This window comes from Paralichthys olivaceus, chromosome 20 (assembly GCF_024713975.1).
Source record: "Paralichthys olivaceus isolate ysfri-2021 chromosome 20, ASM2471397v2, whole genome shotgun sequence".
NCBI lineage: Eukaryota > Metazoa > Chordata > Actinopteri > Pleuronectiformes > Paralichthyidae > Paralichthys > Paralichthys olivaceus.
In genome coordinates, this window is record NC_091112.1 from 14,803,070 (window position 1) to 14,820,975 (window position 17,906).

The 17,906-nt window shown below is 43.4% G+C and overlaps 1 protein-coding gene across 4 annotated transcripts in view; it reads left to right on the plus strand.

Moving 5' to 3' along the window:
* The window catches only part of LOC109631798 (growth factor receptor-bound protein 10-like), a 45,129-nt gene that overhangs the window by 22,165 nt on the left and 5,058 nt on the right, over positions 1-17,906 (plus strand). For 2 of the 4 annotated variants that reach the window (XM_020090776.2, XM_069516230.1), the window contains exons 6-16: positions 6,267-6,423; positions 9,102-9,217; positions 10,848-10,922; positions 11,064-11,201; positions 12,495-12,605; positions 13,421-13,519; positions 13,688-13,765; positions 15,118-15,234; positions 15,965-16,031; positions 16,453-16,540; positions 16,962-17,055. In XM_020090776.2, the coding sequence (XP_019946335.1) occupies positions 6,267-6,423; positions 9,102-9,217; positions 10,848-10,922; positions 11,064-11,201; positions 12,495-12,605; positions 13,421-13,519; positions 13,688-13,765; positions 15,118-15,234; positions 15,965-16,031; positions 16,453-16,540; positions 16,962-17,055 (1,140 nt within the window). Of the gene's footprint in view, positions 1-4,539; positions 4,888-5,498; positions 6,092-6,266; positions 6,424-9,101; positions 9,218-10,847; positions 10,923-11,063; positions 11,202-12,494; positions 12,606-13,420; positions 13,520-13,687; positions 13,766-15,117; positions 15,235-15,964; positions 16,032-16,452; positions 16,541-16,961; positions 17,056-17,906 lie in introns of those variants that run through there. The other 2 variants (XM_020090777.2, XM_020090778.2) reach the window with 2 other exon arrangements.

A 17,906-nucleotide genomic window follows, 5' to 3' on the forward strand; every position in this document is an offset into this window, starting at 1 on the left:
TTGGGTGAAGCAGATGCCGGTGAACATTGTTGATCTGGTGCAGTGATGCGAAATTCAGCTGCTTGTAAGTATAGCTAGCATTGCTAACCAAACATAGAGAAACCAGTGTAGAGCCGCCATTGTTTCTTGTGCATGGGGTTAGGGTGCAGGAAGTAAGCTATGACATCATTGTTTCACATACGCTCCAATTTATGTGTAAACAGAAACTACAAAATCTGCACTTTAAAGGCGTTTGTAAAATATATCTGTATTAGTGACATCAAATTGTGTGTGTGCGTGTGGATGAGAGGCCCAAACGCAATTTGTTTTACAAAATATTCGCATTAGTGTGGACTGGTTGAAGACTTCATGACACATCATTAATTAGTGTTATAAAGCATTGTGTTTGCTGCTCAGACAAATTAGATAAGATATGTGTGGATGGGATCTTTGCACAGTAAAATTTATCACTTTGTAAACTCTGCCAAATCAATTTCAATTTGTTTGATTTCTGGCTCATCAAAATGTGAGTTGGGCTCGATTTCTCCTACGCCTGCACGACTTCATTTGATAAGACCTACGAGTGATATTTAAACCTGAGGAGATTCCTAGAAGTGACTGCTATGTGTCCGTCAGTCGGTCGGTGGGACTCTATGTGTGTGTCCATGTTTATCTGTATGTGTTTGTGTGTGTGGGACAGTGGCGTGTCAGTGTTGGGTCGTGGGAAGGTGGGGAGGTGAGCCACTCAGTGAGGCTTTGTGGTGGCGCTCCAGCGAGGTGAAATTGAGTTTGGCCTGTCTGCAGAGCTAATCAGCTCTGTCTGGCCTGAAACCTGAACCACTCACAGACATGAAAGAGGACTGATACTGTAATAGACCAGGGTGGGAAGTCACCAGCAACCAGCATTCAAATGCTGACATTAGATATGGGTGTGTTAGTCTACTGGAGCAGCCACTGCCAGACAGCCAGCTATCATTTGGAGATTTGTAGAGGTCGTATGATATTAACTGCAGGGTAATGTGGAGATTTGCTTTTGGTATACAATACAAAACACTACACTGTGAATACATCATCCCAATAAACACAGACAACATGCATGCATCATCTCAGCATTCACAAACCACAATATACAAATCTGTGCTCCTCATCATTGATGGGGAACAGGTTAAAAAAAGAGGCTGTTTATGGAGAATCCCCTTCAACAGGTGACTCATCATAAGGTCCAAACGAATCAGTAAAAACAAAAACAGACAAACTAGAGTGTTTGAAAATGCACTTATGAAATCTCTGTTTGTGTGTGGATGAGATGCCCAAATGCAGAGAAACAGTTGGTTTTGCAAAATATCCACTTAAATGTCTATCCCTCCAAGGAAAAGCAGTGACCAGGATTCAAGGCACAATAAAGAAGGTGAAGATGTAGCACAGGAGAGTGGTTCAGAACAACGACTAGTCCTTTGACAAGTTCTGTGAATTTCTGAACAAAGACAGCGGAGGATACATCAGTTCTGCAGAGCAGGACAGCCTTGGAGCTACGCAGCCTGAGATACTGCTTTGAACCTGATCCTCACACAGAAGCACTTGGCACATTCCTGGATGGATGCTCACTTAGAATATACTGATGCGTCCAACAAGGCATTGTTGTTGTTGGTTCTTCTGATGCTACCACTACAAAGTATAGGAATAGACTTGATGCTATGCCTAAAGCTAATGTAGCTATGCAGCAACATCCACTTTATTATTAGATGAATTGCAGGAGATGCAAAGCAGTGTTAGCCAACATGTGATTTGTATATACAGTACATTTAGATAAGAAGTTTGCAGGTGGTCCCACAGGTGGCCTTGAGTGAGAGTGAGCGTGCCGTTAAACGCCTTAAATATCTCACGACAATGAGCCCAGCTCTGATGGACTGTGATAACTGCATTGGAATTGTTTTTCCTCATTTTGGACATAGTGGAATGTTATGCATGCATGTTTTATTATCTATATTGTCAGTGCTGTAGGCCCATGTTCATATGGAACTTTTCATTGCAGAGTCACTGCTGCATTAGAGAATCAGGAAAAATACAGAGAAGCATCACTCCTGAGATTTTTCAGTGTTTTAGCATCTTTCAGCTCATTGTTTTGACGCAAAGTCGCAGAGCTGGTTTGGTTCCGTCACACTGCTCATATTGAGCAGCAGTAATCTGTAGTTTTAAGCATAAAAGCTGATAAACCCACTGTGTGCCCCCAACTCAGCACAAAACAAAAATTAGCATTAAATATATACCTGCATTCATCGGCCCGTTCATCAGGAACATAACAATGAATAATTTGTAACTGCAATATAGTCTAAAAGAAGTCTAACCTGGTCATCATGTCAGTGAGGTGATAGTATGTTACTGGTGTCGTTGTAGGGCTTTCCCTCCCCCTTGAGATGGTAATCCATCACTGTGAGTCCTACATGAATGATCTGTCAAAATGTGTCATTTTCAAGAAAGTGCTTCCATTATCACGTCAGAAAAATGTATTTCCTATTCAGTAGCCACTTCGCCAGTCAAATTACCTCATCCTCTCTAAAGAAAGAAACAATAAAAACCACATTATCCTTCCAGGTTTGATTTTCTCCTCTACCTAAATTTAAACTTATTTTAACTTTTTAGCCCAGTTACTTTATCATTTTAATTTTAATTTTCTACAATGATGTAGAAATAATAAAAAGCATTGCAGATGTTGTCAGTTGCAGACCCATTTGGGTGAAAGGTAGTATCCACCGCAATCCCACCCCAGTCTGAGTGAATCAATGTTTGCTTTTACAATCTGCGTGCTGAGTTACTGTGGAAGAGATCTGCTCTGGCTTATAACAACCAGATCACTTGTGTGTATGTGTATGTTAGTTTGTATACTTGCATGTGTGTGTGTGCGTGTGTGTGTGTGTTAGCGTATAGCCTGATAGGTTTAGGGGCCCATAAACCTCTTGGTCAAGTGGGCCTGACCCTGGCGCAGATTATTGCATTTGACCTCCGACCCTGTACAAACTCCTCGTGTGTGTGTGTGTGTGTGTGTGTGTGTGTGTGTGTGTTTGCGCGCTTGTGTGTTTGTATATGAATACATGTATATATGCAGGTGTCTGTCCATGACCCTTCAATCCAATATGCTACAACTCTAAGCCCTTTTTATGTGTGTATGTGTGGGGACTGTACTTTTCCACCACTCACCCTCCTCTGGTAGGGACTAAGAGAGGGAAGCAGGGGAGGGGTAGAAATACACCAAGGTGCGTTAAATTTCCTCACGCAAAGGGATGCATAACGGTTTAGTGTACAGAAACAATTGTTGAACAGTTAAAGAGTAAAGAGTAAATACACATGGAATTGTAGACTAAAAAAGGAAAGAAAAACTCCATATGTTGCACAATGTGAGCGTGTTATCTCTTGCTGTATATCCACCCTTTCTTTCACATGTGCTCATCACATACCAAAACATGGATTATACTCTCTCACACACACGCACGCACGCACGCACGCACGCACACACACACACACGCTCAATAAGAGCCAGTGCTCTCCAGATGGCTGCAGAACTACTGCCTGAGACTGCAGGAAAATTGACAGTAATGTCAAAAGAAAAAACTGCTGGAGCCGATTGTCAGAGTTTACATTCTGTCTCCCTTTTGTGTGTGTGTGTGCGCGTGGCTCACAGTTCTCATGCACATTGTATTAGGGGCCAGCTGGGTTGGCCTGCACGCTACACATGAGCCTGATTATGACTCAGTATTGCATTACTGACATTCCTCCATAGCTCTCCCTCTTTTCTCTTTCTCCATTCCTCTCCCCCCTCCCTCCTCTTCCTTTATCTCTCTCTCTGTCTACCTCTCCCTAGGCTGGGCAGATTTGCTGAGCAACCACCTCCCCCCCTATCCCTACCTTCCTCCCTCCCTACCCCTCCCTTGACCCCCTCAGCAAAGCCCAAACGCCCGACACGTGATCCACACAGCTCCAGATCAAATCACCGCACCATTTTCTTTCTTTCTTTTTTTTTTTGTTGCAAAGACTTTCAGCTGCCTCCTTTTTGGGACCATCGAAGCCATCAGTGTGCGTTACACATGTTGCTCTGGTCCTAACACTCTCTCATAGTATTTCACATACAGTTGAGGAGGAGGAGGAAGAGGAAGAGGAGGAGGATAAGCGGGAGGGAGAGGGTAGAAATTGAAACCGTCAAGCGGCTCAGAGAAAATGTCAGTGGATGCATAAGAATAAGGTGTGTGAGTGTGTGCGTGTGTTCAGTGATTGGCTTTGTAGTTTGAGCTCATTCTTTCTATCCGTGTGTGTGTGTCTGTGTGTGTGTGTGTGTGTGTGGGCGTGTTTTGGGGAGAGGGACAGTTACTTTTTCTGTGGCGACGTTTGTAGAAGAAATTTGACCTTGTAATTTTTTTTGGAGGGATGAGGGGATTTGAAGGCAACCTGGGAGATAAAGAGTGCAAAGTACGTGACAGGTAGTAGCTCACCGTTTTCAAAAATCCCACACTGGGTTAATCCAGTGTGAGGAGGGGAAGGAGGGGAGGTGGGGGGAGGAGCGGCGGCGGCTCACCACTCCTCGCAGCTCAGCCTTTATGCTGCCCGGCAAAAAGAGAGAAGGGGCAGCGCTGTCTTTCTTTTTCGCTCTGTCTCTCTCTCTCTCTTTCTTTCAGTCTGTCTCTCTTTCGCTCTCGTCCTTCCTCTGTTACTTCCTCCCCCCTCTCCCCTCTCTTGCATTCTCCTTGCCGATCTGTCCCTCCCTCTCTCTCTCTCCCTCTCTCTCTTCCTGACTTCCTTCCTTCCCTCCCTCCCTCTCCCTCTCTCTCCCTCTCTCTGTCTCACTGTGTCACTGGAGAGCGTCTCAGTGTGAAAATGCCATCCTGCTCTCCAGACTGTTGCCTCTTTCAGGCTGTGGAGGTAAGAGAATGTGTGTGTGTGTGTTTCTTTTCTTGATATCTGTGAGTGTGTGTGTGTAGATGTGTGTGTGGTGACCAGTTTGCAACGTTGAGGACCTTTGCATTTTCCCTGCGTGATGTTTATGAAACTTTTCTCAAACAAAGCTCATGCGCCATGAATTTACTTTTTTTTGTTACGGGGGCGTGTGGGAAGAGGAGAGGGAGTCTTCTGGCTTTGCAGGGGGAGCGAGCGATGTGACGTTGTTTCTTAAAGGATTCAGAGTCTCTCTCTCATCGGGTCGCCTCGCTGGTGCTTTTGGTATTTTGTGCCATGTCTTAGGCCACTAATGTTGTTGTGTTTTGCGTGTTTCCACTTCTCAGTGCCATTGTTCGACTTCATTTTCCTCAAACCCATCCTTCCGGACCCTCGACTGACACCAGCTTCGTGTTTCGTTTCGTTTTTCAAAAATTTTCTTTTTAGTTTAGTGTAAAGTGTGGGGCAGCAGAACCCCCGCTGTGGACAGAAGATGTTAAGTACATAGCTGTGTGATAACACAGAAAAATATACATGCACATACAATGTTTCTCTATATATGGAATAGAAGCGCAGTCGTCCTCGTAGTTTGCGGACACATTCCGGTGTTCATTTTGTCACATTTGTGTGTCTGTGTATTATGCTGCATGCGAGAGCGAGCTCACTATGGTGTTTGTGAATCTGCTCTTACAGTGGTGTGAAGCAGCTGGTCTGTGGTTATCTGTGCAGCAACACACTGTGAGAAGGCAAATTTGGTCCCGTTTTAAATGTTGCTTTGAGCACTTGGCTGAAAATGGCGCAACAATGGAAGTTGCTCCGTCTTTGAACTGTGTCCGTCGTCTGGTCCCAGCGGCGATATTTTTAGTCACAAAATGCAACATGTGTTATTTCCCTGTCCAAGTGTGAATGTGTGGTTTCTGCTTTCCTCAACGTGATTATTCTTGCATATGACAAAAAAAAACGTGTCATTGTGGGTTGTCCGCAAGCAGGTTTACATGCGTATCTGTGGATGTGCGTGTGAGTAAGTTTGGTTGCACTGTGGACAAAAGGCTAGAGCTGAGAGTGCAGCAGCCAGTCAGCCTATCCTGGAAGTCAGCCTTACTTTTTTTAAGCACTTGCCCATGTTGGAGTGACAGAGAAACGCAAAGAGGAGTTTTTAAGTGTGGACTTGACAAAGCACCTGGTGATGGAGGTAAATGTAACTCTAGATCTGCTCCATTCTTCATTTTCTCTACCGATTTGAATTCCCGAAAGCAACTCGGGACCTGTCACGCCTTCTCATTGCTACGAGGCTTTTTTTTCTTTCAAAAAATTACCTTTGCTGCTTTTATCTACATATTGTAATCAATATTCATGTGTGTTTTCAGATAGTGAAGGTGTGGAGCGAGGATGGGGCCGGAAAAGTGGTGGAGATCCCAGCAGACATGACGGCCAGAGACGTCTGCCAGCTCCTGGTCTACAAGAGCCACTGTCTGGACGACAACGCCTGGACACTGGTCGAGCACCACCCCATCCTCGGCCTTGGTAACAATGCCTGTGTGTGTTTGCGTGTGTACATGCATCCAGACGTGATGTGATGTAGCAGTTTGTGAAAAGGTTAGGCAGCAGGGTAACTTCCAGTCATGCTGAATCAGTCACCATATCAGTCATATTTTCCTGAAGAACACAAATTTTAGCCTTTTTTCCATAAAAAAGCATGCCACATTTGATGCAAAGTATGTCTTGATTGGTTATATCAGCCTTGTAGAAGTGTAGAGAAGCTAAAAGATGAGTCAATTAGTAAGATCCCAGTATGAATTTTTAGGATTATCTTTCGGAGTGTCTTTTCTGCAGGTGCTTTTTATACCCCTTTTGTGCCATGCTCTAGCTCTGCATGGGTGGGGATACTCTCTTGTGTGTACCCTCAGTGTGTATGTTCACTTGAGCATGGCACAAGTGCTTTTATGCTTTCTATACTGCTCGAGGAGGGAGTTGTGCTGGTCATAGGATTAATTATTTTCCATGTTCTGCTCACATGGCTGTGCTCTCCTGAATAACTCACTTTGGGAGGAAAAAAGGAAGGGAAAAAAATGTCAATGTTAACTTTTGCCATGCCTCCGATTGATGCTCTATTTTTTTTCTCTGGTTAAGTCTTTATTCTCTGTGAGGCTTTCCTACAGCTGAGTTGTATTTTTAGAGTCAAAGGATCACTTTGTGTTTTGCTGCTTGATCTGCGTTTCTGGAAAAAAGTGCATTGGAGAGATGGAATGTGAGGTGAGGAGAGGGAGGGAGGGAAAAGAGAGGGAGTCCGAGAGAGAGATGGAGGAACAGAGGAGAGAAGGAAGGAGGGAGGGGGTAGCGGAGAGGTCTGGACTAAAGCGTCATACCAGAGCTGCAAGGAACCAATGGTGGCTCTCTGTCGGACGAGCCCCTAGTCTTCCTAGCCAATCAATCTCTCCTTAACCCTCCACAGGAAATTCCCCTGTTTGTAGCCAGCGCGCGCGCACGCACACGCACACACAGCCCAGACACTTCTACCACTAAATACAGAGAGTATACTTTAAGTTTTAGTGAAAACAACCAAAATGTGTGTGTATGGCTGTGCTTTGCCTCAAGATAGCAAGACTACGTGTGTTCATTTGGAAGGATGAATTAGTGCTAAACCCTGCTTGCTATCATTTTGTGTGTGTGTGTGTGTGTGTGTGTGTGTGTGTGTCTGCAGAACTGGAACATCCTGTCATAATCAATTTCTAATCGGCCTCACTGAGATTATATGTCCTCAATTTCAAGAAAGAGTAGAACACACACACACAAGCGCACACATGCACACTCACCCAGACACACAGAAAGTGAGCGGGCTCTGTGGTGCACAGTAAGCAGGTTAGGTCTGTGTGAGCTCTTAATGTGTGGTTGTGTGTTTGTCTGTGGCTTGTACTTTGCTTATGGCTTCGCTGCTCTCAGCAATCAGCCCTAATACATGACATCATCTTCCTGCAATGAGCCCCCCCCTCCCCTCGCCATCTCATACCACGTCTCCTCTCCACCATCGGCCCCCCCCACACCCCCGCCCGATTCACAGCACTTCACAGTCTTCTTTTCACAGCCCCTCCTCATTTAACCTGCTACTCTCTAGCTCGTCTCCTAGTAACAGGCGATTTTTCTTGCTGTGTCATAGTATAACCACTGATGTCGTGGTAAATAAAGAAGTCGGTGAGACTACACCCTCAAGTTACTGATTGTTTGACTACAATAATCATCTTATCACTATTTCCAATAAAGCATTTGGTTGTGCTTAATTTCAATCATTAAGCATTTAGGGCATGTACTGCTAACTGTGACTCTGCGATAAGACTAAGAAAAGGCAGCAAACTCTATATTTACTTGTCACAAGATTTGAAGCACAAATAATTTCCAAGTTATACCCATGTCCACTCATAATACACAAATTTATATGATCAGTTACTCCGTATTAGAAACTGAAGAGAGAGGAAATGCAAAGTATGTAAAGATCAGCTAGAGTACCTGAAATTATTCGTGTGTATGTGCACTTTATTAATAGGTTGCAGCCAGTTGCAGCAGTATTACAAACTTTAAAAATGACATGTGAACTACTGTTAAATGTTTTGAAAAGAAAAAAAATATATTTTAATGTTTTGTAATTATTTGCATCACCAAAAATCATACTTTAGTGTGACCTCAAAACTATGTATGTACCTATCTGTGACCTCACAAATGAGGTATGCACCTAAACGTGACCTCAAAACTGAGGTACTTACCTAACCATGACCTCAAAACTAAAGTAGCAACCTACCGTGACCTCAAAACTGAGGTATGTTCCTATGACCTCAAAACTGAGGTACTTACCTAACAGTGACCTCAAAACTAAAGTAGCTACCTACCGTGACCTCAAAACTGAGGTACGTTCCTAACTATGACCTCAAAACTGAGGTACGTACCTAACAGTGACCTCAAAACTAAAGTAGCTGCCTAACAGTGACCTAAAAGCGTAGGTATTTACCAAAATGTGACCTCAAAACTGAGGTTTGTACCGAACCGTAACCTCACAACTTGGGTGTGCACTGAACAGTGACCTCAAAACTGAGGTACAGTGACTTTTGTGCGTCGTCATACCTTATATATGCATGTATTGCCCTTACTCCCTGAGGGCAGCTCAAAGGTGACAGAGCTGAGGTGACTAACAGTCTGTGTGTGTCATCATACAGAGAGGTGTCTGGAAGACCATGAGCTGGTGGTCCAGGTTCAAGCCTCCATGAGCAGCGACAGTAAATTCCTCTTCAGGAAGAACTATGCCAAATATGAATTCTTCAGGAACCCCCTGGTGAGTCTCTCACATCACTCAAATGACCTTTCAGTGACATTAGTGTGGCACACACACACACACACACACACACACACACACACACACACACACACACACACACACACACAGCCTTGATATATTTTTTAATTAGAGCTGCTGATGGTGCTCTACATAACGTTGAGGCTGATGGGAATGTATTAAATAAAGCGTTCGACAAATTTTGGACCAATGGTGCCACTTAAAGGTAGGGTAGGTAATTTTTTCCTGAAAGACTTTTATCGAATTTGTTGAAATCCTCTCAATGCTAGCCATTGATAGCCATCATTAAATAAAGTTAGAGTCTGCAGCTGGAGAGACGTACACCACTGAGGTAGAGATGATAGTCCGCAGTTATTTTTTAAAGTGTAGCCTGTTGCTAAATTTTCCAGGATTACCAATCCTAGCTTTAATGAAAGATCTGGACACCACAGTGATGACATATCACCCAGGAGGGTACATGAACGTGATCACCAAATATCCCAGTGATTCTGTCAATGAAACTTTTCACTCTAAACCATAAAAGGCTAGTCTAGTTTAAAAGCAGGAGATCACCAGTCAGGATCCAGCCTCTTTGGACCCTGAATGTCCACCAGGAACTTGACAGCTTTCTGTTCAATAGCTGTCGTTGACCGACAAACATTGCCAACTGAACACTGTTAGTCTGCTTTAAGTTTCTCCTCTCTTGAATCAAGCTTCATAGAGTACTTTTGTAATACATAGATCAATTCTGTAGCAAATACATGTTGTATCCCTCATCAAGACTCATTCATATTATGTAAGAGCCCACATCAGTCGAACTTTGTACACAAAGCTCTCTTTGTGCCATCTCTCAGTATTTTTGGGTCTTCTCTGGTCACAGTTCCTATCTTCCATCTGCAGATGTACAAGCTGTGGCTCAGTCTATTTTTACACTCAGTCTGACTCTTTCTGGGTACGATGGTGAGCTACAATATAAAATGCAAAGCTGTTCATCGTTTTAAGGACACAGACCTGCCTCTGAGAGCCAGCGTCAGCCAGATTGCGTGGCATCTTCTGCTGATGTGGACTCAGCGCGGGGCTCTGCTGTTATACGCTGGCCGCGTATACGGGGACATTATTGCCGCGGTGATTAAGTTGTGTGTCAGAGCCAGCAGGTGACCTCAGCTCTGTGGTAATGAGCACAGTAAAACACCAGAGTGCTGGCCACGGCCTGTCAATCATGCTAAGAGTAGCGCTGCTGGCTGAAGGGGATTACATCAGTGGGTGAGATCATACTGCATCCACTCCCAGGCTGGAGTGCCCTCTCTCTCTCCCACCACTTTGCTGCTGAGTCCTCATATGCTTGTGTGCTCATTAAACACACACACACACACACACACACACACACACACACACACACACACACACACACACACACACACACACACACACACACACACACACACACACACACACACACACACACACACACACACACACACACACACACAGAGAGAGAGAGAGAGAGAGAGAGAAAGAGATATATATTCTGTATAGAGACAAACTTCCCCACTCTGCATATGCAAGTGTTCTTTAGTGTCCTCTCTCTTTCTCTCTCGCTCACTGTCCACCTGTGTGCTTTTCCATCCAGAACTTTTTTCCAGAGCAGATGGTGGCTTGGTGTCAGGAGTCCGATGGATCAATCCCTCAGTCACAGCTCTTACAGGTGAGGCAATGACTAGGTAAAAAGTCACACGCACACAGTACACCGTACATCCCTAACACGTACATTTAAACATGGCAAAGGCATGAAAAACACAAACTTCACTCCATGTTCTCAATACATGCTGTTGTGTGTTTGTTCCAGAACTTTCTGAACTCAAGCAGTTGTCCAGAGATCCAGGGCTATCTGCACATCAAGGAGCCTGGACGCAAGTCCTGGAAGAAGCTCTACATGTTTCTGCGACGCTCGGGTCTCTACTATTCTACTAAAGGAACATCCAAGGTGATAAGTTAGTGCTGCACTGAACCTGGTGTAACACTGGACTCACATATATGAATGTACTGCATGCTTGGTGCTAAAGCGATTGTCTTTACAACAATCACAGTTTCAGGCTTACTACGAAGCAAGTTCAACATACCCAGGATATCTTTCTGAGATCCATCTAACATTACAATTACACAAGATAAATAACTCTGGGCCACAAGATATGAATCTGTTCTTTTACTAACAAGACCAGCTGAACTGAAGAGGCCTCTTGGATGAGAGATGAAACTGAATCACATGATGTAGCCTCTATAATGGGCTTTAGTTTGACACACACCGTCTGCACTGACCCTGAGGACACAGCTGTACGTGCGCCATGGCACACAGTACAGTTTGAGATGTACTGGGTGTGTTAGCAGCAGGGATCGACCAACCAGTCATTGTTTCCCCTTATCTTTCCCTTTAGGGAGAGTGTGCACAGTGTAGTCTAGTTTTGGTGAGGACTGACAGTTTGAGTCTCAGAGAGAGAGAGGGGGGTAAATCACAAGGTAAATCTGTAAACTATCTATCCCTATTCCAAATGAATATTTAATTTCATAGGATAAATCTACTTAATGGGAAGGATAAACATATACAAACAATTTCTGGTTACCGCTAACACACCCAGTACATAAATATCATTAACTTAAAGTGATCCAGACTGTGTTACTGTGAGCACATTGCTCCTATGTGTCAGGTTGGTTATATTCGGCTCCAGCAGCTGACACAAGTTTAACATTCCCTCTGATGAGATCCATATCTTTCATAAAGACACTCATCAGAGTAGGTCAAAGGATTTTGTCGGTCTCTGAAGACCCTTGTCCTCCTCAGAGACTCCTCCTAACAATCCACACCCAGCTCCATGGGATCCTCTAAGAATGGTGATGTCATGTTTCAAAGGAATTGATGGTCGGTGGGTGGAGCTTTTATACAGGTTGATCTCTAAACTCTAACTTAACCTGCTCTGGACCAGGTTAGACGTTCAGCATAAGTAACCATGGTGATTTATCTAGATAAGAAGGAAACAAGCTTCGTAGGACCAGAAACCAATAATCTACCCTGAAGTTACCATGATAAGCGCAAACTTACTTTCGGGAAGTTTGACATGCTATCTAAGAAAAAAATCAACTGTGAAATGTATATTTTGTAAATGAAAATAGAATTAAAAAAAGGGAAACATCATTATTTTGCTTTCACAAATGTAAAAGAGCGGTCTGTGATCATTTCCTCCATGTTGTTGTTGACAACCTCGGCCTTCTCCTGACTGAACAGGAGCCCCGGCATCTGCAGCTGCTGTCAGACTTGGAAGACAGTAACATTTTCACCATCATCACAGGCAGAAAACTTCACAATGCCCCGACAGACTACCAGTTCTGCATCAAGGTAACACACACACACACACACACACACACACACACACACACACACACACACACACACACACACACACACACACACACACAGCAACCTAAGTAAAGCAGATTGCTGCAATAGTGTGTATTCCCAAATCCATCCTGGTAGAAGAGGATGAGGGGTCGTCTGATATTTAGTAAAAGTGGTAAAACCACCTAGTGGGGTTCAAACACAATCTCAGCACAGTGTGTCACACTCCAGGAGTCATCTGTGGTGTGTCACCTGCTGATCTGGGATAAGCCCAGTACAATAAGCTGGGATGGTACAGGAAATCTGGCCTGCCTAACCCCCTCACCTCTATCTTACACACACACAAACGCACGCACGCACGCACGTTCACACACACACACACACAAATGACCATGCAGGATTGCGTACAGGATTTTACTTTGTTGCTGGGGGGTGGCTGGATAGTTGCTATGACAACATGAATTCATTTATCAGTAGGGGTTGCTTTTAAGGAGCAGTGTGGCCTTGTTACTGATGGAGGAGCAGGCAGAAAGTGTGAGCTGTGATGTTCGACTTAATTAGTCTTTGCTAGTTGGAGTGATATTCAGATTGTAATCGTATGTCATTCATTAACCTTGTATCATCCAGAACTGTGAGCTGACTCTATTGTCACAACACTTCAGGGAGCATCGTTGAATTGACGGTTGATAGGTTTGTTGTAATCAAATTAAAGCAGTTACTGAAAACTAAAACGCAGAAAAACCACAACAGAGAGCTCACATGATCGTAGAGTCTGTGTCATTATTGTAACGTCCCTCTACGTGTGTTTTTGACAGCCCAGCAAAGGGAGGAGTGACTGTAAGGAGCTGAAGATGCTGTGTGCGGAGGACGAGCAGAGCAGGACCTGCTGGATGACGGCTTTCAGGCTCCTCAAAGTACTTTCTTTACTTTCCCACCACTTGTACTACTCCACAGGTCACACACTCTGCCAGTTGGCATCCGACCTAGCATTTACTTAATAAATTCACTTTTCATGAAGTGTCAGCATGAATGAATTTGTCAGCACTTGGAAGCGTGAGTTAATGTCTCTCCTGTCTTCACAGTACGGGATAGTCCTGTATCAAAGCTACAACATCCCGCAGCAGAGGAAGTCCAACCTCCTGCCCTTCTCTGCGCCTGTGGTGAGGATCCACTCTCTCACATCACTCTCTTACAGCCCCGCTCTAATGCCTCCACTCAGCCAAGACCAATCCACATTGATCCATTAATCAGCTGATGGTGGATTGGAAACCAGCTCACATTGTGACAAAGGAAGGAGGGAAAGACACAACCAAGTTCATTTTTTGCATTTTGCAGAGAAAGAATTTGTTAAAAACTGAATCAAACTTCTTTTCAAATGATCACTGCTGCTGTTGACCTTGATGAAGTGAAAGAGGTTCTCCAGCGAAAGGCTTATGGTCAAGATTCAGGTCAGACTGCTCATTTAAACAACAGCAGTCTATAACAAAAAGCACATCCCACACATAACATCTTATCCTAAAGTTCTTTACAGAGGTGAACATTTACATAATGCTCAGACATACTGTACATAGGGCACAGGAAGGAATGCACACGCAGCAAACAGAAACCCACATATTTGTATACTGTGTTACACTAAGACTAATCACCACACACCATGAGGTGTGGGTAAAAGTCTCATAAGCTCCTTAGGAATTAAAATAAGTGACAGATCTCCAGAATCCATGCACAGTTTGTACTTTTTCAACATTAGACTTTTGAAGGGGGGGTTTGTTTAAGCACTTACAGTCATATAAGTGACAATGACATCTATAATGATGATGACTTTGAATGTCTTCTTTTCTCCAACCAGCAGCACAAACATAAAGGATTCACAATGAAAGATTGCATTTCTCACTAAACTTTACACTAAATTCAATTACTATGACTTTCAGATTATAAAGACAAATCTTGATAAGCTTGCAGTATTCTCATAGACCCAAATTCTGTTCAATCATAAGGAAATACTTTTCTTAAAATACAATTTAAAAAATAAATGGTGGATATTTGCTTTGGTGTAAAATTGTATTAGAGTTGTAGATATTAGAGTAAAAAAGTCATGGTTATCATGTGTAATTCAGCCAAAATCTAATTTGAAACAGGCCACATTTCAGGCTCCAGATATTCAATGTTTTGGAAAATCGATCAATTTTGTGGCCAGGTGATTGTTTGGATTTAGTTGACTTTATTTCCAGTCAGAGAGGGAGGTTTGAGTAATTAATGAAAAAAAAAAACCTCGAATAATTTGTGCAGAGGAAGCAGGAGAGAACTGTTCCTTTTCCTCAGAGCGACATTCTGTGGATTGACTGAAGTGGGTCTATGTGCAGACAGGATTTGTCATGCCCCAGTGAGTGTGTCTGGCTTGTTTGACCTGTGACCCTTGTCCACCCCCCCTTTACCCAACTACTTGTGTACCCCCTCCCCCTTCTCCCCACCCACAACCACCCTCCCGCCCCTGCCACGTCTCCCCTAACAGCGGAGCGTGTCTGAGAACTCCTTGGTTGCCATGGACTTCTCTGGACGGACCGGCCGCGTCATAGACAACCCTGTCGAGGCCCAGAGTGCCGCCCTGGAGGAGGGACAGACCTGGAGGGTAAGGAGGAGGGAGGTGAAACTTGGCCTGTGGGATGGATGAGCATAGATTTTGATGGTTTAAAGCTCCAATAAGTCATGATGACAGATTTCTATTATCTCACATATGGTTGGTTTGTGTGTTTGGAAGTTACACAGTGTGATTTTCCATGAAATTTGGTGAAAAGATGCAGTATGGGTCAGGAGAGACTGGTTAGATACGATCAGGGGGTGGATCCAGGATTATTTTCACACTTTCTTTAACATTACAAGAAAATGTAACTGACGAGTGTGTGAAATCTGATGTGGCTTGATAGAATTAAAGGGGTCAGTTGGTCCTTGGCTGACGGGGGCGATCTACTTTTAACATTCAGTGTCCTGAATTAGAAAAACAATAAAACTACATTAGACGTTACCAAAATGTTATCACTGGCTTTTTCACTTTCATGGAAACAGCGTGCATGAGCTGTCCACCATTTTGAACTCATTTATCCTTCCCCTCCAGCACTTTCCTTCATAGACTTAGGTTAGATGCGGCTCCACTTATCTGTCGCTGAGATCACAGCTCACAGAGCCAGAGCAAAACTCGGCTGTTCCCTTCATATTCTCTTTGTGGGTTTACCGTGCAGTAATCAAATAAATCAACCTAGAGATATAAAAAGTCAAAAAGGCATTAGTCTCAGGGGAGCTTGAGGCTATTGTCATTGATTCTGCTTTGACATGTTATTGAAAATGTCAATTCTTCCCCACAGAAACGGAGCCAGCGTATGAATGTCCTGGGCAGTCCCAGCCCCCTGCACCCTTCCTCCCTGAGCACAGGTACTCGCACTTCTACCGCTTTTTCAACTACATTAGCAGATGTGATTGACTCCATAAACCAGAGGAGAGTTTGCCCAGTTCTTCATTTTTCGATGTCAAATATTCACCAAAAACGTAGCCACTCTCTCACCTACCACATTAGAGCATTCGATTGGGTGTCAGATTTCAATCACTGTTGATCGAAGCTGTAGCCGATTAAAACCTGTCTCTCCTGCAGAGTCATTTGATCCTGCTGATTGTATCCATTCCCACTGCAGACAAAAAACTGATGTTTGTGGTTGTAAGTGGTTTTTTGACCAGTGGAAAAGAGGCTTTCACAACAACACACTGATTTTACAAACCCGGCAACACCACAATGACCAGTAAAGTCTATTGGGCTGGTTGATGCACTGGTTCTGACTTCGTGTTTGTCTGTGTTCAGTGATCCACAGGACACAGGTATGGTTTCATGGTCGCATCATGAGAGAGGAGGCCCACAGAATGATCATACAACAAGGCCAAGTAGACGGGTAAGAGATCAGCAGTGTTGGGTGGGAAAAGGTTGAGAGGCTGATTCATGTTCATGTGAAATGGAACTGAAAGCTTCTATAATGTTTGAAAATGAATCATATAAATATATTATATAATTTTAAAAGGCTAAAAAATTTAAATTGAACAGCTGCTGAGCAAAAAGCTTAGTTGTGTAAAATGTGAGTCCAAATTTGTCTTTTTGACGTGTCAGCAGCACATTTTACCTCCAGCCTGCGGATTAAGATAAGGTTCTATAAGAGTCACACCCGTGCTGCAGCGTTTCATCAGTCATTTTAAATTCCATAGTCACTGAAATAGATTTGAGCAGTTTCATGTATGGCATTTCTTACTTTCATCATCATACTTTTCTCCCAACAGTTGAAACATCTCTCACTCATGTTGTGTGTGTGTGTGTCTCAGGTTGTTCCTGTTGCGGGACAGTCAGAGTAATCCCAAAGCATTCGTGCTCACCTTGTGCCACCACCAGAAGATCAAGCACTTCCAGATCCTACCGGTCAGTCACATGACACACTGCTGCAGGAAATGTTTCACGCTTCCTGGTAAAATCCACTGGAGTGAAGCCCAGAGAGGCAGATCACAGCACTATACTCTCTGTTTTTATTAGGACATTCCAATAAGATGATGTTGGATTTCATGATCTACAGCGATCAGCTCTAAAAGCTGGATCTCAAAAGGTTTTCATGCAGAGCTTTTTAAAGATTTTGAAATAGGGTTTTCCTTCCTCCCCAACATATCTGTATGGACTTATTTAGACACAATACTGAAATCAGCTTGAGTTATACAACAACTATAACAGCTATAAATTGTAACACACACTGAGCGGTATGTATAGCCATGGGGAAACCTTGGTTGACTTTGTAAACATTGTGTGATATTTGCTTGAAAGGAGATTTCTAATGCTGTGACAACAAACAACTGCATTTGAACACTGGAAAATGGTTATGAAAATGTCAAAGATAAGCCATAAAAGAATAGAGCCATTCTAGCAAGTGTGTTTACAGACAGGCTCACAGCTCTATGAGAATATATGTTGTGTATTCAGGCACAGCATTGTTAACAAATCTTTATCATGGCTGGTATCTATCGTTCCGTTAGTTATTTGTCATGATCCAAAATTGTAGACTTGTTGAAATTTGGTAATGCCAGTTTAAAACTTGAATTATTCCTGGGTGGTTAGTGGGTATCTGAACAACATTTCACTGTAATACATCTAATAGTATTTCAGTCAGAATCAATCTGGTGGACTGACCGACAGGCCGTCATTGACATACCGAGAGCCACAGTTCATTACACGATAGCCTGTTGATGTGGATTTTACATCTTTCCATTTGCTGCCACCTTTTA